We start from the raw sequence: 19444 nt of genomic DNA on the forward strand, positions 1-19444 counted from the left end.
AAACAATAAAAAATGGCCCACGCTACAGACGTCTATATTGGTCCGCTAATACTAGTAAAGGCCCAGTGCACAATTTTTTTTTGTCAATTTCTTTATATTTGATTAATATTTTTTTTATTATGATTGTTTAGGGGGTGCTGCTGCACCCTCAGCACCCCTAATTCCAGCGGCTATGCCTTTACACTACTGCGATCTCATTTTGTTGCTGCACTCACATATTCTATCACAAAAGTTAGACACAGATTTATCTGCACATACTAAGTTGCTTTTATTAATACAGAACTGCATGCTACAGAGACTGTACAGCATAAACATTTATTCATTACAAAAACATGGTTTTGGAACCATTTAAAATAACAGGGAAAAAAACAAAAAATTAAACAAAAGATAAGAGCATAAAATAGAACAGGAACATCACAGCCGTTAAGGAAACATTCAAACTATTCATCATTAGCATCTTAATAAACCAGAGAAGAAATCGACAGGTTACAGTCGCGTCATGTCAACTACAATGGTACCGAGTGGATGATTCTCTTGTAGCTTTTTTTACAGCCTCTTGCAACATCAACATGCCTATTTTTTCTATCTACCTATATGTAGCTGTGTACTTAAAAGTGGCAGTTTGTGTATTTTTTTGTAGTTATTTCATAGTTTTTTATGAACCTCCTAATATACATAATTTGGCCCTTGTGGGTTTATACAGTATGATGTCCGTCTTTTTAATCAGTTTAAATTGTAATATTTGACAATCTGCTACCAAACACATTTGTTATAGCAACATTTATACTACATACATAGCAATCTATGTAACGTCACAGCAAAGTATGGTTTTAAAAAACTAAAAACAATCAACAACAGAAAAACCCTACAGCGTGGTTAGAGGGGGGAGAGAAAATTATCACAAAATTTGGCACGGAAAATCTGTACACAAATCTACAGTCTGGTAGAGATGAGACTGTGCAATAAAAAAGAAGGGCTTTGACACTTTCCCAAACTACTGAAGACACGGTACCCACTGTCCCTTGTTGTTTCAAGTTTCTTTTCTTCTTTTGTAAAATGGCTTATAGACGCATTTCTTGAAATGAAGTTGTGCATACCTCTGTTCGTGAAATCTACACAGTACATTGGGTGGAATCCAGGTTGTCAACAACAACAAAAAGATTTACCTTTAAAACCTCCTTGTAAAAATGGATCATTTTATATATAAGTTGCTTACGTTAAGAAAAAATATTTATACAATGTATTAAGAAAAGAAAATATTTAAAAAGGGACAACATACAAGATACAACAAGCAATCTCTAAAGCAATAAATACTACTGGTCCTAGCGTTGTGACATTTTGTATTGAATACCGCAACCCCCCCACCCACCCCAATAGCCCTCCCCCTGTCTCCCCTCCAAGTCCAACCACCCCACCTGGACTCCACCCCCAAAGTAAACAACAACAAAAAAGACAACGTAATGGAACAATGCACATTAAACAATACCCCCCCCCCCACACACACACCAATATTTCTGTACATTTAAAGAAGAACAAGTAACATCACAATTAAAGTTGTTCCTCAGTAAGAGAGGTGTCTCCACGATCCTCATGCCCTCCAGGGTTTGTACGGGTGTCAAATGATTGGTTCGCAAGCTCGTATTTAATACAAATAATGAAGGAGAACCAACTCTTTCAAGAAAAGGGCTCATTGAATAATCATCTAACCTACATTTTTATATCTGTCATTTAAACATGTTTAAGTGGAACTACATAAACATTTTCTGTTGCACTGTTTAACACTACAAAATAAAAAATAATAAAAAAAAAAAGTTAAGAAAATGTTGGCAGATTCCCAAAGCTATACTCTACAGCTCTTTGTATTATTCATTCATTATAATAATTATATATATTTTTTTGATAATGATGGGTCAAATATTGACCAATGAACTTTGATAAAACAATAATTAATTTTCAAAGCCTTATGGCACAGAAATAGACAAAAAGATAGAAAAGAAAGAGGGCCCGAATAGAGGTGTGCAGAGCTAGAAAAATAGGAAGGAAGGACAGGAGTGAATAAGGAGGGAGGCTACTCTATAGACTTGGTCACGAGCGACAGAGGCTGAGGGGCCGTGGAGTTGGGGTGTAGCGAGTGGGAATGACACAGCGATGCTGCCGAGGGCCTGGCCAGGGAGGCGCCTGAGGAGCCCGGTTGCCGCGAGGACGAGACATTGCCGTGGTCATGGGCTCCGTTGTGGGCTGCGCCAGGCATTTTACCCGCTGCAGCAGCAGAGTTTTCCAGCAGAACCAAAGATGGCGGAGGAGGATGCCCAGCCAGGAGGTGCCGGTGCGGGTAGTGGAGAGGCTGGTGGGCCGGTTTCATTGTCAGTGAGAGAGGTTGCATTTGTTCAGTCTGAGGTTTGGACTCTTTCGAGGAGGGGGAGGGGGCCACCGAGGAGGGGGAGGATGGGGGGGAGTCTAGTAAGCTGCCGTCCGAAGAGGGAGGACTGGCACAGCTGCCTTCACCTTGGATGTAGCGAATGCACTTTTTTTTCCTCCTGGAGATGGGGGACAGAGAAAGACGCTTTTTAGCATGACATACCAGAACTGACAGCAATATCAGCTGGGCAATAGCTGATCTGCTGGGCAATAGCTGAGCCTTAGCAGTCAACTTAAATGCACCATCTTGTTTAATTTGCATAATGCATACCATCAGTGTCTTAAAGATTCAATCTAAAACCTATTTCTGGTCCTTAAATGATTGTTGTTTTCTGGTGCATTTAAGTGGTTGCCACCACTACAGCCTGGCTGAGGATTAAGGCTACAAGTGGCCTTCTCAGATTCCCAGGACATATACAGTACAACACAGTACACCAAACAGACAGACAGGATAATGAAATAGGAGAGGCAGCAGGATGATGAAAATGATGGATGAGAAATGTATGAAGAATAAAGAAGGATGAAGAATGGTTTTCATGGCAAATCTATAACAGCTCCCTTTTCTTTCTTCTATTTTAAAAAGTATTTTAATCTTACAAAAGCTCTGACGAACGCCTTAAGGCCGATAGGTAAAGCTTATTAAAGAGCAGTGATACTATCAAGAGCAGTGTGCGGGTTTCTTCTTTTTTCTCAAACGTTTCCTCACAGACTTCTGATCTTGACTGAAACAAAGAGCTTGTCCTGGTGAAGAGCTACCGCCAGGGATCACCCTGCTCTTCTGAAATACTAGTCCTCCCTCTCACCTCCCTTCCCTCCACTATCCTGACCTCTCTTTCTCTCTCTCCTTTCCTTAGAGGGGAGCGTTTGGAGTTCAGGGGGGATCCACACTACGCTGCACCTGCCCCTAAGACATATGTGTGAGTATGAAGGGTAACGGCGTCATGTTTGCATTTCTGCTCGGGTTTGGACCCTCCCCTGTCTGGCGTGCCTGCAGCATGTGTATGTGTGTGTGTGCTATGTTCAATTGGGGTTGGAGGAAGGGAGGGAGGGAGGGGGAGCCTCTGCCCACCTCGTCTTACCCTGACCTCTACAACAACTCCTTATCACAAGGACTGTGCTTGCCTGAAGGGCAAATACACTGTGGTTCAGACTGTGTTGCTAGCTCACAGGGACAATGAGCAAGGAGAAATAACATAATTCGTAGGTGTGGAGGGAGAGAAAGAGAAGGGCAGAAGTGACTGAAAGAAATGATGCTAGCCTTTGAGAAATGTCAGCATCTCTGTTCTATTGTTCAATCAAGTCATACCCTGCCTGTACAAACAGTGTGTGAGAGAGAAAGAGATGGAAAAAAAGAGAGGGAGATCGATCAGTGAGAACTGATAAAACAGAGGAATGAAGAGAAAGGGAGAATGGGGAAAGAAAAGCAGACATTTGGACAGCCACATATACCTTACATTGATAGCATGCTGAACAAAAAACGCAAGCACTTCTGTGACTGAACAATTACACAAAGAGGACAGGCACACAACATGGACACACAAGAAAGAGTAAACCACAGGGAAATGTCAACTGAAAAGCAAGGAAAGGGAGTTGGGGTTGAGTTGTCTGCTTGGCTGTCAAAGACCCTGTATGAGTATTGTGTGGTATTGACTGTTAGCTACCATCGTAAAATGCTATTATTCTGCCAGTGCTAGGCTGTGTCTCTTCCTCTGTCAAGGCTAAACTGATAACTGCCTGTCAAACCGCTACAAATGAGCTAATATCCATTTTTTAACAGACATATCGATTGATAGTATGTGCCTGTGTAACATATTGATTTCTCCGTCTCCAGGGGAATTACGCCAGATGCATCTTTCAGGAAATGGATCCCAGTGAGGTCTGTTAACCTCTCGGCTCCTTAAACGAAGCAGGAATTATCCCTGGCTATTCCCAAGCCTGGCCCTCTGGCACCCCGTCGCTGCCTCGCTCATCATTTACCCGTTGCGTTCATGGACTAGATCAGGAAATACTGTGAGAATATCATCCCTTTCTCAATGTGATCAACTGTGTACGCCTTCATTAAAAGCTACAGTGAAAGTACTTGTTACTGTTGAAAATGAGTGTGGAGCATTTCTAAAAGAGTTCAGCTGTATGAACGGCTTTGTGGATTACTTTAATTGGATGTTGACTTCAATTGAATGCCATATGAATTCAATGTTTATAACCGCTCATAAAATGTGAGGGGAAAAGTGACTCGGTAAGATCACTCAATATCCTGTTTTCTTTGAGGCAATGACAAAATGGCAGAAATCTTTCTGGAGTAATAACTCCAGATCAATATTGAAAACAAAATAAGAAAAATGAAATGCGTTGATAGGTCACATGCCTTGGGTTGACCAGTGATACACAGTACCAAACGGCATGATACAATGGTCAGGGTAGAGGTGGGGATACAGTGCAAGCCAGACACAGAGAGGGGTATTACTTAGCAGAAACAAATACCTACCATGAAAATATTCCCAATTCAAAGACTGCTTGTGTCAGAACAGAAAGACAACATGTAGGGACTAAGTACGGGTTATCAGAGAGGAGTTTGGAGGAAGAAGAAGAGGAGGAGGAGGAAGAGGGCATAGAAGAAAGTCACTCTGGTGCCCTCTGAGAAGCAGGGCCAAGTCTTAGCATGACAAGGTTATCAAGAGGGCCAATTCAGACAGACACTTAAGACAGTTAGGATGTCAGGCACTTACATACAGCCTGGATAGAAAATGGATTTCAACCTTTCAACTTGGCACAAGAATGGTATCAGAAACCATAAATGTCTTTTAAAAAATTACATTACAACAAAAATACCCAAAGGTCTCCTAAATTTGATTGTTTACAATGTTGCAACTGGGACCTTACTTTACAATGTTATTGTTATCGCCGAGGTAGTGTACAAATAACAATGCTAGTAAATCCATTTTCTGCCACTGGGCTTCTAGTTTTCAAAGAAAATAAGTAACATGACTTGCTTAGAGAAGCTACAGCAAGAAATTCCACAATCAGGAAAAGAATCAGATAAAAGAAGGCCATCAATTAATACATTGAAGAAAACATAATACATATATTTTCGAGGGATGTCTTGAGAAGACGTAAGAGAAGGAAGTGGTTGTCTATACGGTTGTCCTCCCATAGATACTACAGGGGTATACCTGCATGGTTTGCACCATAAACTCAGCTGGTCAAGCCCGAACAAGGCACGACACTTCTTTGGGGTATTTGCATCTGTTAGCCAAAGAGGTAGACACACAAACAATACAAAAACACAGAAAATGGACACGTCATTGGACAGACAACACATGTAGGCAGGGCTTAGGTTTGGGCTGTCAACACTGGGACTTCCTCCACACAGAACAGGCCATCACATCTCCAACTCCTCTCAGACCCAGTCTACCATCTGATGAGTCCTGCCCCTCACTGTGGCTAATTCCTAAAGAGAATACCCCCTATTGGACCCGCCCAACCCCACATCTATATGTTGAGAATCTAGAGTTATATACAAACACCACTCAGACAAACACACGCACACACATTGACGCATACCCTGTTAACCCTGTTCCCAAACACCAATAAAACTAGTGGATAGAGGCAGGCCAAACTGGCAGGGCTGGGTTGGAGGAAGAATTGGGAGGTGGCGAAAGCCTGGCGAAGGAAGGAGAGAGGGAGTCGGGGAGGGAAGGAGGAAGTCCCAGCTCAGAGAACAGCCGTCACCTGGCCCCGGCGTTCATGCCACACACACCATACACACCTGCATGGGCCACACCAGTTATTCTGCTGATCAAGCCCAAAGCGCGCTCGACACTTCTTAGGAGCGCTCAGGTCTGATGCCACAACAGGGAGGGAAGCCAGCAGAGGAAGAAAAACCAAAAAGGGGGGAAGAGAAAGAGGAGAAAAATAAAGGAGAAAAATCGTAAACCAGTGAGGCTTCGAGTCTCGGAATCGTGGCATATTTAGCTTATTTCCCCCCCTAATTAAAAAGATGCAAGTAATTGTGCAGTATGCCTTTATAGAAAATGACTGTCAGAAGACACGGTTAGTGTTTCAGACATTAGTCAAATCAAACCACAAGCAAAAAGTAAACAAATGCATAAATGTGCAAGGATTAAGTTTAAAAAAGATAATAAAAAGATAATACGTATTTGTTTAAGGTGGAGAATACAATGGGGGAAACAATGCAGACCTGATTTCATTTCTGCTAAGTGCCATTCATAGTTATCTTTTTATCAGCATATTTGAAAAGGAGAGGGTATAGGTGGTAGGTAGGAAGAAGCAGCAGTATCAGACTGTTAAAATAAGGGAAGGTTTGGGTTAGTCCCTGCCAGGGAAAGCATTAAAGGGTTGAACCCTATTGAATGCAGCAAGGGCACTTCTACTTAGACCTGAATTCAAACACCTGACACAAAGTTTTCCTTTACCTTGACCTGTCAACAAACAATTTGTTGTGTAATCTTCTAGAACTCTACCATAGGCTCTACACAGGCAGCCCAATGTGAAAAAATCGGATGTGGTCAAAAGACCAATTAGTGGGGAAAAAATATCAGAATTAGGCTACCTGTGTAAACGCAGCCATAATGGCTTAATAATCAAATGTAGAGCAAAGTTTACACTTGGGTCAAAGGAGTAATCCTGTGGTGAGTTGTTTGAATCCAGGCCTTAGTTTGAGCAGAGACAGCATAGAAGGGGAATAGGCCCAACTCATGCTGGCCCAGGGAAAGGAACAGGTGCAGCTACTGAAGCAAATAGATTAAGGAGGTTTACCCTGACTAACATCAAATCTCTGGGTCATAACTCAACATTAAGATTCTGTAACTTTTACAGTCACTGCTAGAAATATATACTACATATTGATTTGGCCAGATGGGGAAGATTGTTCTGGAATGAATTACTTTAACATAGAAGCATCATTAAATAAATGTGTAAGTATATCAAATGAAACATACTTTTGCTAGTATAATAAATAAAATGGACAAATAAATAAACATAAGCAACATTTTAAGAAATAAAGCAGCAAACAAAATCAATAACATCCTTCAAAATATTGTATTTAGCTTAGTAAAATTACTTTTAAATAGAATAGAATACACATACATAGATAAATAAATACATGATAAACCAAAAAGAGAGAAAAAAAAAACAAGTTAGTAATTTAAGACTCAAAATGACATTAGCACCTGTAATCGGAGGGAGTGAAAGGCAAGGGTTTGGAAAATATTCTCTGTGTTCTGAAAAAAAGAACAGATAGAGAGGCCTTCAAGAGGGGATCTGTCACGTAAACGAGCGTAAAATACAGTTTAATATGCCGCATTTCTCCTTCTCAACTCACAATATGGATTATCAGAAGAATATGAATAATAAGAATATAAAATTAAGAAATAATAGAATTAGCAAACCTCCTTAATTTCAAGAAGTTGGGTGATTTTTGTTTGTTTGTGTGCATGCATGCAGACAAGCAGGGGCAGCCCAAGTTACACACACACACACACACACACACACACATGCACCCACACACGCGCACACACACAGACACACACAAGCACAGTCTATCTGCAGGGCACAGGCATTATAACACACAGACACACACAACACTGGCAAAGTTAATGGCTCTCACAATGCTTAAATTTCACATTCTCAAAACACACATCACAGTATCATAAATGCTGGGGGGCAAAGTGGAGAGGGGTGATGTTGGCGGGGGTGAGGAGGAGGGATGAGGCTGGTGGAGGGGGGGTCATGCATATTCAATGTTATTAGCTGGGGAAGGCTAGGGGAGGGGATGGGGAATGGAAGGAGGGGGCGAACAAGCAAGTCTACCATTTAAATATTGCATTGGGTAGCATAACTATGTACAAAAAAACGAGTCAGGCACAACAACACAAAAAGAAAAAAAACGGGCTAGACTTTTATCTTGTGAGATGTCACACAGTCCTGACACATGATGGGGCTCCTCTAATAGGAGGTAATTGGCGCTCACTTACCATTGCCCTCTCCTGGCTGCTTATCCCTTTTTCTCTTCTTCTTTTTGCCCTGTTGGTTACCCGCCAAAAGAAGAGAAATAGACAGGAACCTTAGTTATTATATTGCAGAAGACCCGAGACATGAAATAAAAACGGGGCCCATATTTCTGTTTATTTATTCATTCATTCTCTCGCTCTCTCTTTCTCTGCCCGCTGGTTTTAACTGCCACTGCAGGCCATAACAGAATTTTCCCTTCTCACTTTTTGTACTTTTCCCCCCTTCTTTTATTCGGCTGCATTTTATATAGAGGCTTTGTTGGTTTGTAGTGAGGGAGTCAGATTTGTGCACAATGCTTTGGGCAGGCTGAGAGGAGTCAGAGTTTCACTGGTCAATCTGTACTGCTGGACACACCAACGCTGGGAGAGAAACTTCCTTCAGCATCAGCATTTCAGGGCTTTTAGACCCTGTTTAAATAGCCCAACATGTCTACTGTAAAGTATATTGGAGATTCCATCGACTAAGGTGTTTAGGGAAACAGACAGCAGGCATTGCTAGCGAGGTGAGCCCTCAGCTCAGACAGAACAGTAAGAGCACTCATCCCAGGCACATGTCCTTGTGAGGGGAGAAGTACAGGATGTACATGTTGAAAACTTAAAAACTTACATAGTTATCTCGTGCTGACCAGCCGGGGTAGAGCTGCATGTGAAGCTGTCGCTCTTTCCGGGCCAACTCGTAGTATTTCGCCTGCTCCTCTCGTGTTAGGGCGTGCCACTACAGACAGACACACAGAAAAAGAGAGAGGGAGGGGAAGAGAGAAGGACAGGACATAATACAAAGAGGTGAGTGCAAGGCGAGAAGACTATAATTGTCAACAGTAAATATGACCGTGTTCAGCCAAGAGCCGTGAGAGGTAGAGACAAAATAAGACAGGTTGCCTTTGTCTCCCAGACCGAGTAGTAGGCCTATAGTCAACTAAACCACACAGTGTGGATGGATATCTTCCCGCATTCATAGTCCCTTGTACAGGGAGTTACCAAGCTGTATCTGTATAGTGAGTGAGCCTCTGTATAGTGGTGTTGTCTCTCTCTCACCCTTCGTCCCAGGATCTGGTTGATGGCGGCGCTCTCTTTCAACGTGCACTCGGCCACCACCTTGGCCCTCATCTCCTTCATGTAGAGCATGAAGGCRTTCAGAGGCTTCTTTATGTGAGGCTGCTTCTTCTTCTCGTCCTCCTTTTTCGAGTCCTGGTGTTTCCTGTGGAGTGTGTACAGTATAGTACTGTATGGTTGGCAAATACCCAGAATTGGTATTAAACAGATTATTGTAATGGTAGAATTTAGAACAACAATACCAGTGCCAATTTTGACTACACTGCTATTTAGTTTACAATGGTGAAAACAACCAGGTGTGTGTACTCACGAGCTGTTGAGGCCTATGTCGCTGTGGGAGGACTCCTGCTTGACGTTGGGCGTGACGATGGCAGGGTGGGGGATGCCGGTCTGGTGCAAACTGTGGTGAGGGGGGACCATGTGGTGTGGGAACCTGGAGGACAGAAAACTGTGTAAATCGTCAGAGTGGACACGTGTGAAATGGAAGATGGACACATATTAGACAAAAAACAGAGACAGAATATGCTCACTCGACATTAATACAGATGTGCATATATACAGGGCCGAATCCTACCTTGAGGTTCGAGCATGAAAGTCCGATTTTCACGCAAATCTCTCATTGCCGTCCAATGCATGACTTAACACAAAAGCTTGAGTTTCGCACACGTATATCAAGAAAGGATTCGGCCCATAAGTATCACAAAATTTAGATCTCACAATCACACCGAAACTGTTACACAGCAAACACACGCTACACATCACAGAGTCATATTTCATATAGCATATTCATTTTAAAAAGAGAGAATGGGAAAAGTGTTAAATAGAAAGACAGGGCAGCCATTGCACTGAAGGTTTATCTTTGACAAGCCAAAATGGTCCATGCAGACACTTCAACTACACGTGTCCTTGTAATGGATTCTATAAAATCCTCACTTGCTTCTATAACTGAGACAAAATAGTGACTTGGCTCCCCTTTTCTCCAAGGTGAATTCAGTGTTTAGTGCTGCCACCCCTCTCTCCGGACTGTGGATGACAAATACAGGTCCCAGGATGTCTTGCCCCACTTTACAATGTGACAAACTACAGGTCTATGGAGTCTTGTGCCAATCCGTTGTGTGAGCTGATGTCAAATCCCAGTCCCAGTGCACCACTTTATCTTTAACCATTGGCAAGGCACCTTTTTCTGTGCATCACTGTGTTAGGCCTATTCTATCTGTCCTCATGCTAGATCACAATTATTAATGGTGTTATCATTCTTTATCTCCCCCCTCTACATCTTCATAATACTGCTAGAATCATTTCATCATCTCCCACAGCTACAGTGATTGAGGGCAATAACCCGCATCTATTGAGCAGTGTGTGTGTGTGTGTGTGTGTGTGTGTGTGTGTGTGTGTGTGTGTGAGAGAGAGAGAGAGAGAGAGAGAGAGAGAGTAAATGTGTGTGTGTGCGAGATTATTTGTATGAGTGTGTCTGTGTCTGTGTGTGCACAGTATATATCTCAGCTATGCATGACCGTTCACAAATCATAGAAAAGGAGTGGAGGATGAAGAAGGGCAAAAAAGGAGGAATATTATATATTTTTTTTTAAACAGCTCATTATCTGGCTATGTCTGGCTGCATGGCTCGGAGCCAGAATATAATGATGAGCATAAACTCGCCAGGAACAACTCGTTTCTGTTGCAGGCGATCTCTGGGGAGTGTTCCCTCCCTCCTCCCTCTCTCTTGCTCTCTCCTCTCCTCCACTGCTCTTCTCTCTTCCCTTCATCATTGACACGTTTGTGTTTGCGCCATGTCATCTGCTGAGGCGACCGTGGCAGTGGCTGCGGATCACTCATCATTAGCCCGCCACACTTCCTCTACTCTCTCTCTTCCTCTTTCTCTCTCTTTTTCCTTCCTTCTCGCTCTCTTTCTCTCTCTCTTGGTGCTCTTGTTAAGTTTCCTCTGTTCCATCATCCATTTAAAAAAAAATCTTCTTCCTTCTCTACACTCCTCCTCCTCCTGCTCCCTGTCCCCTTACCACATCCACACTCCCCCTCCCTCGCCCCAGCTGCCACCGCGCGGCCCAGGTTATGGTTTAAACATGACGGCCATCCCTTTGATGTGCGGGGGCATCATCATCTTGCCTCATCAGCACAGAACAGAACAGCGCCTTGGACCAATTTAGCCAACCCCCAGGCTCCTATGTCTCAATCTGAAAGGCAAGGATGGGGGGTGGGTCATTGGCTGCAACGCAGGCCCAGTGTCAGCCAGTGCCATTTAATTGCCAATGTGAGGAAGTACCCCTGTGCCTGGTTAATGTACAGGATAACGAACTCGGCCGGCGCGCTTTCCCTTCCACAGGAAAAAAGAGGGGTAGCGAGGGAGGAAGGGAGAGAGAGCGATGAGGGGGGAACATATCAAAGTGCAGGCGTTGGGCAGGGGGGCGAGGGGTTTACACTTCTCCCCACCTGTCACATACAGGGCCCGCCAGAGATAATGGACCTGTACGGTTCCAATCCCATTATCAAAATAATGTCTCTCATTTGCTCCGTTCGACTGACTCAGCTCTCGCTTGCCTGCCTTTTTTTCCCCTTCCAGAGAATGTAATTTTTTAACAGGACCTAGGTGTAAGGTGCTCATTGAGTGGGTGCAAGGTACCAGAGCCAGACTTGCTCTCTGCATCCTAATTGGGCCGGTATGTGGCACTAGGGGATAGTACTGAAGCACTAGTTCTCTTGTTAAGATCTGGCTAGCCAGTAAAATACAGGATCAGGACATCTCAATGTAGTTATTTGACACGGACTGGACTTTATAACTACTGGATGTCTTGTGCCATATTTAAGCACGAAAAGCCCTTTTAAAGCCAAGAGACAATTCTCAACAAAAAAACTTTTTTTGCTTACGAAACCCTGTCATATACACGATTATCCAAACCTTCCCACTCTGTGCCATTTCTCTACGCCGTTGACAACCCAATCGGACGTCTTTTATTTTTTTGTCAATTCCCCAGTGGAAGTTATAACAAGGACATGCTAAAGCCCCTTTCTCCAGAGAGATGGAGACCTCCACCTATTCAGCTATGCTAATTCAATTAGGGCTCATCAGAACGCATTAGCTCTCCCCAGCCCCACAGCCCAGCCAATCCCCCATCCAGTAGATTCAATTAGCCTTGCTGGAAATAAGATGATCACAATGTAGAGGCCGTCATTAGGGGTGAATTAGCTGTCACTTAAAACACAGGTCCACTAGATGCTGCCAGGTCCTGGTTAGTCTGGCTGCCTGTGCTCTACCAGACACCAGATGCACCCTGCCTGTACCTGAGAGCAGGGCAACCAGGGCTAGGATTGGGAGAGGGGGGGGCATTGTCTGCTTCAGGGGGGTTGCTAGGAGTGGAAGAGGGACCCAATAGGGATAGAGAGGAGAAATTAGCACCATCTTAACCCTGCTACACAGATGACACCCACATATGGAAAACAAGGCTGTGCTACAGTGAACTGTGAAGATGGTTGGGTCTGTTCCTAAAGCCACAAGGGAGTCTGGATCAAGGGGTGGCCAACAATGATAGAAACTATCAACCTAAGTATGTAGGTAATGTGTATTAATGAAGAATACACGTGAAGGTATATAGTTTAAACATAAGGCTAACCAAGAAAAAGGACAAACGAAGAGCTATTGGCTCACCTAGCCTTTCTTTTTAACAGAAAGTGTGAAGTCAATCTGCTTTTCTGCTTTTAATTAAAAGGAGTGTACCAAGAGGCCATGTCAGAGTGTGTGTGCGTGTATGTGTGTGTGTGAGGGAGAGAGAGAAAGAGGGTGGGGATAAGGAACCCGAGTGCACACGTGTTCAATGTCAAAGTTCTGAGGGTGTGAGGTACTATTTCACAACATTAACCTTTCCATACCACATTCGAGGCCTCCCTCTCTCTTCTTCCCTTCTTTTGCATTCTCTCTCCTTTCCTCCCTCGCTCACACTTATCCATCAACGTCACAGAGGTCTGAACAGTCGACTCTCAGGAGCTGCTTTTCCAATCAGCACGTAATTAAACTGAAGTTTGGCCTGTTCCCCATACTCCCTAGGCCTCTGCCCCCCCCCCCCCCCCCCCCCAAAACTGTAAACCATCACCGTTCCAAACTCTCCAGCTGCCTGCAATGAAATGCCTGTGAATACTGCTCTGGGCTCAGGGAGAAGGACAGGGGGAAAGGGAGGGGCGGCCATATGGAATTGTTTGTTTTTGTTGTTGTCGTTTTTCGAAAAGACTCTGAACCTACAAATCATGGGGTACTTGTCATCCACAGTTAACTCTTCCCTCTTCCCACACAATGCAGAGAATTATAGCACAGCCCCCGGGGGAGCCATGCCCAGTTAAAAACACATAATACAACAACAACAAACATATGTGCCCCCCTGGGTCCACTTGAGTCCAGAGCTCTCCTCTTGAGCTGGACCCTAATGGACCCAACAAAGCATTAGCCAAGTGTCAAGCCCCAGTCTACATCATTCTCTCCTTTTAAGTGTCTATATGTTCATTTATCAATGTGTCTGGTGGCTAAAAACTAGGACATGCCCCGTCCATTACAGATGTGGCTGACATGCAGCTAGGGTAAATGTTCTTCAGGGGCCTCATTAGAAAGTGATAAATATAATCAATATTTCAACACATAGTGGGGGACACTGGAGGATTGGCCTTTTGAGCACAGAGACGAGAGCGTGCACTTTCCTTAAGGGAGAAGTTTATGCAGACTGTGTGTGACGTCTGTGTGTGCACCCGCGTCATGGCCTCCTCCTGTGTGTGTGTGTGTGTGTGTGTGTGTGTGTGTGTGCCTGTTTATCTCCCAAGGCTCAACTCACCTTTGCATGGATGCGTTGACAGTGAGCGCAGTCGGGTAGGGGTGTCTAAAACCCCCTGTCGTGATTGGGTAAACAGGTTGACCTTGCCTAGGAGAAGGAAAAAGAACAAAGGGAAGAGAGGGAGGTAAAGAAACAGGGTTGATGGAAGGAGAGGAGGTAAAGCCCTCTCCCTCTCTCCCCGATCGCAGGTCTCTTTATTCTCATTTGATCAGGACTAAAATCTAGGGGATTGCAGAGTGCGGATCAAAGGAGAGGCAAACTCCGAACAATTTGAATACCACAAATTTGATAGGAATAGCTAATTAAATTTCATAACCCTTGCTCGGTGTCGACGGAGAGGGAGCCCCTTCCTCCCCGAGCTGGAACTAGGTGTTTTGTTGTGATAATTAAAGACGAAGCGCGGGACTCTTTAATGGAGCCATCACGCTAATTGAGGTCTACACATCCAAAGACAAACAATAATGAATGTAAATTTATACCAAAATAAAGTGCAGCAAATCAAAGGGTGCCGTGGCTGCGCTCGGGGCCTCTTCCGGTATTTACATTGCGGTGAGAAAACATTAAATTAACAGAGCTTAATTTGTAGCCTTTTGTCATATTAACAAGTGTTGACAAGAGTTACCAGGGGAGAGCCCCCGTGTGGAATTGTGGGTAAAATACGGGCAATCACGGTTCATTAATCTAATTGGACAATACAGAGAAATGCAAAAATGCATTTGCCACAAAGAAGCAAGTTGGGGCTGGAGCAAAGGGGGGTTACGAAACCGCAGTGTGCTTCTGAGGCCCAGTAGTTGGTCCATTGCCAGAAAGTATAAACTGGAGACAGTGGTCAGCCAGGAGTCAAATCAGTGCTTGATCAAAACTGAGAGGGCCCAGTTTGAGATAAGTGGATACCGAGCTTTCCCTATGTACTCTGCTTATGATGTTACCAGTCAGGAAAATACAGAAATCAAGCTCTTAGAAAACTCAACAAAACCAGAAGACATTGCCTCTGACGAAGAACCATTTGACATTATAAACTGGGTGGTTCTATCCCTGAATGCTGATTGGCTGATAGCTGACAAAACTTTTTTTTTTTAATACTCTAATTACATTGGTAACCAGTTTATAATAGCAATAAGACACCTCAGGGGTTTGTGATATATGGCCAATATACCACTGCTAAGGGCTGTATCCAGGCACTCTGCGTTGCGTTGTGAATAAGAACAGCTGTTAGCCTTGGTATATTGGCCATATACCACACCTCCTCGGGCCTTATTGCTAAATTACATCATCTACATTAGGGATGCTGAATTTATACCGTAACGATATACTTAATGATCCAAACCACTAAATAGATCTACATCTAGACATAGTTATAAACATTGTAGCCAGCACATGTGTGGAGCAATAAAAACCATGCTTGATGACAGTGGAGAAAGAGGATAATAAAATGTTGCTTACTGTGGTACTAACCAGCCTAGCGGATGGGGGAGCTGCCCTACAGAGCCAGGCGATAGAGGGTAATAGGGAGATATGTCTGGGTGTTGTGGAGGCCTTGGAATTCCTGGAGAGAAAGAGAGAGAAAGGGTAGAGAGAGCAAGGGTAGAGGGACAAATAAAGAGGACGAGAGGGATGGACCCCGAAACATCAGTCAGTGTTAAATTCCTCCTTTGTGAGTTTCATAATGAACAGAGTCGACATCACAGGACGCTGGGTGGGTGGAGAGGAGGAGGAGGAGGAGGAAGAGCGGTTGCGCTCACATGTACACAGTGCTAAATCACACGTCCTGATCAAAGCTGTTTGACTCTGGCGGTACGGTGTCATAACGTGTTGAGAGAAAGAGGGGGGGGGGGGGATAAACAGGGTTTGACTTCATATCAACCCAACAAGTTCTCTTACTGTCATAAGCATGAATGAAGGGATGTTATAAACAGTCTCTGCAAGTTATTAATGGCCAGCTTGTTTCATAGCTAATATACTGGGTGACACTACAGTGTTGTATTTGCCTAGCTGTCTTTATCAGACATAGGCTCTTACAAGCATTTCGCTACACCCGTAATAACATCTGCTAAATATGTGTACGTGACCAATAAAATGTGATTTGATTTATGACTTTTGATAACATCTATGACATGCTTATGACATTGTAAAGTAGGTCTTGTAAATAGGGGCCCTTGGTTTCCAGCTTATTTTAACCAGAATTAGTTCATCCTATTCCTCCTAACGTTTTTAACAGAGACAGAAATGATGTAGTTTTCCCATCTGATGCACAGTGACAGAGATGTCCTACAGAGGGCACTGCGAAACAATCACACATTTGCCAATGTCGCAATCACTTACTGTGGCAGTTGACAGGCAAATAAAACATGCAGACAAGCCACCCAAAACATTAGGCCTCCAAAGGTCTGTCATAAAAAAAAGGAGGAATGGCGAAGGCGAGGAAATTATGGCTTTTCCATTTTTCTGGTGTTGAGCATTAAAACAGAAGTGTTTGAGTTCCACTGGCAGACAGCACAGCGGAGGGACTTTTATTTGCTCTGGTGCATTATTTTAGAGTGGTCCTGCCTGGCCTGCATATCAGTGCAGCTGTGGAGCAGTTTTTGTTTGGCTGGTGCCAATATGGCCACAGTGGACCCAGATGAAGAGTACTGTAGAACTAACCCTGGCCCCATGAATCTGTCCACAGCCGGTGTGCTGCTGGTGTGTGTCATACCCAAAGCCACAGGGCCAAGCCAGGTATTTGAAAATTGGCCCCATGGGAAGGTTTCCATAGACATTGTTCAGTGACAGGTGCCTAAGGAACATTTTGTGCATCCAAGAAGTAGACACACCCTCACTGGGGTTTGTCTCTCAAAACTGATGCCGAACTAATAAAAAGTTATAGATCGTTAAGTGTTCCTGAGTGGCGCAGCGGTCTAAGGCATTGCATCCAAGTGCTAGAGGTGTCACTACAGACCCTGGTTCATTTTCAGGCTGTATCACAACCGGCCGTGCTTGGGAGTCCCATAGGGTGGCGCACAATTGGCACAGCGTCATCCGGGTAAGGGTTTGGTCAGGGTAAGCCGTCATTGTAAAGAAGAATTTGTTCTTAACTGACTTGCCTCGTTAAATAAATAAAATAAAAAATTACACATTTGTAGCTGAGGGTACAACAAAAATGTTGTATGCCCTAGTTCTATAGACATAATGGCACTGACTGACGCACTCCTCAGAGGAAAGCGTTCCTAACATTGCTCTCCATTGCCATCCAGTGCTGAAGTCTTAATATAGCTTGTTAATTAATTAAACACTAAGCTCAATTAAGCAGACCATTAACTGGCACATTAAACAGCAGCTGGGTCATTATCACCCTTTTGAGAGTAAAATCATAATAAGAGACCATTATTACCTCAAAACACTAACAAAACAACCAGAGACCCTTCAAAGCTATTCAACACTAACTCAATATTATGTACAACATATTGAAAGTGAGTTGACCTACTAGGTCAAATGTTTATTGCTGGTGGACATTTAACATGAAGGAATGCTACATTTAAATTCAGTCAGACGGATGGGGCACATGCTATGGTGTGTGTGTGTGTGTGTGTGTGTGTGTGTGTGTGTGTGTGTGTGTGTGTGTTTGTGTGTGGGAGAGGAGCATTCAGGCATGTGAAGATACACACACACCCACCTCCTCCTGTAGTGTCAGAGGAGAGAGGAAATAGTGACCCTCCCCTCCCTGCCAGAGCCAAATCACCAGGCTTACTTCTGCAGGACCAGAGACACAATAAGATAACCTTTCTGTCTGAGTAGCCCTGACTGTTGTCTGCCCTGAAATACCTCACACCTGGTCAGAGAAAGCAGGCCCTGCAATGCTGTGCTTTGTAAGGGCTATATCTTCCATAAATAAAACTACATTTGATTAGCCAGTCGTGTGTGTGTGTGTGTGTGTGGTGGTTGCATAGGCAGCAGTGGTAGCCTTTGTATGTGGACAACAATAAGAATTCTTCTGTGTTCTGTTGAGGAATTCAAAAGAAACATATTTTTTAAATCTTTTGTTGACCTTGGGAGAAGATCTCGTGGCTATTGTATGTTAGTCGCTGGAATATCACTATTTGGATTTGAGGACTGTGTGTCTTTGGAACAGTGGCTGGAGTGTTAACCATTTCCCAACCATTTTTACCATTCCCCAACGGGGCATCAATGTAGTGTAGTGTAGTGTATGTTCTCTGTCTTACCTGTTTTGGGGTCCACGTCTCCCTGTAGGTGCGGAGGGGGGTTGCCCGGTGTGAAGTGCTCATTGCTGTAGGTGATCAGAGGCGTGAGCGGGTGCACGTGGTGAGGGTGCTGTACCACTGGGACTTTATTAGACTATAAAGAGAGGGAGCGAGAGGAGGGGAGAGGGGGAGAAAATAAAACAAAAGAAGAGTGTATTAATATTTGGGTTAGGGGTAGAGATGGCAGGCGCCTGCAGTAGAGTTACAACATGGCTCAGAAAGCTCTAGAAAATTGAGAGCCATCAAATGATCAACCTCCTCGGAGCGCCAAACCGCCAGAGCAGAGTGAAAATAGTGTGCTTGGTAATTAAGAACACTTTTGCGGCAACACTCCGCGACTCAGTAATGCTATCTCAGACGCAGGGCTGTCATTTTAGTTTTGGACTGGGGCTGCATGACAAGGGGGCCTCTTACTGGGGGTAGATCGATCATGTGCAAACCACCAAATATGTAAAATCCACACCCATTATAACAACAGTCAGCAATCCTCTACCATCCAACCCCTCACTTAGTGCTTCACCCTACTGATTCCCTCTCCTCCCTCTGCTATACACCCCTCTACCCCTCCCCTCTCTGTCCCCCCAGGGTCTGGTTTTGGAGGGGGGTAGAGCAGGAGGGGAGGTAAAGAGGATAGGGGGGCATTGTAATAAAAGAGGGGAGAAAATCCATTTCTACATTTTTGCCAAATTAGTTTTAGCTATGTAATCTGCTCTTTGTGCTCCTAAGTGGCCCAGGCCCCTTTTTCAATTACCCAAAGATTACAGTTAAGCTGAGGGGTGCTCCGCCATGGGCCATGTTAACCAGAGCTCAGCCCTATACTCCAGGCACACACACACACACACACACACACACACACACACACACACACACACACACA

At 44.0% G+C, this 19444-nt stretch overlaps 1 protein-coding gene across 31 annotated transcripts in view; it reads right to left on the reverse strand.

Moving 5' to 3' along the window:
• Positions 1-243: 243 nt before the first annotated feature.
• tcf7l2 (transcription factor 7 like 2) overlaps positions 244-19444 on the reverse strand; it is a 98860-nt gene continuing 79659 nt past the window's right edge. For 3 of the 31 annotated variants that reach the window (XM_023992958.2, XM_023992953.3, XM_023992972.2), the window contains 10 exons: positions 18529-18661; positions 15773-15875; positions 14330-14416; positions 9811-9933; positions 9483-9645; positions 9055-9162; positions 8412-8460; positions 7608-7658; positions 6185-6257; positions 244-2537 (listed from right to left, as the gene is read on the reverse strand). In XM_023992958.2, the coding sequence (XP_023848726.1) occupies positions 2069-2537; positions 6185-6257; positions 7608-7658; positions 8412-8460; positions 9055-9162; positions 9483-9645; positions 9811-9933; positions 14330-14416; positions 15773-15875; positions 18529-18661 (1359 nt within the window). In that variant the 3' untranslated portion in view covers positions 244-2068. Of the gene's footprint in view, positions 2538-4902; positions 4965-5587; positions 5662-6180; positions 6258-7607; positions 7659-8411; positions 8475-9053; positions 9163-9482; positions 9670-9810; positions 9949-14329; positions 14417-15772; positions 15876-18528; positions 18662-19444 lie in introns of those variants that run through there. The other 28 variants (XM_070444855.1, XM_070444848.1, XM_070444856.1 and 25 more) reach the window with 25 other exon arrangements.

The sequence above is a fragment of the Salvelinus sp. IW2-2015 genome, linkage group LG8 (genome assembly GCF_002910315.2).
Source record: "Salvelinus sp. IW2-2015 linkage group LG8, ASM291031v2, whole genome shotgun sequence".
Classification (NCBI taxonomy): Eukaryota; Metazoa; Chordata; class Actinopteri; order Salmoniformes; family Salmonidae; genus Salvelinus; species Salvelinus sp. IW2-2015.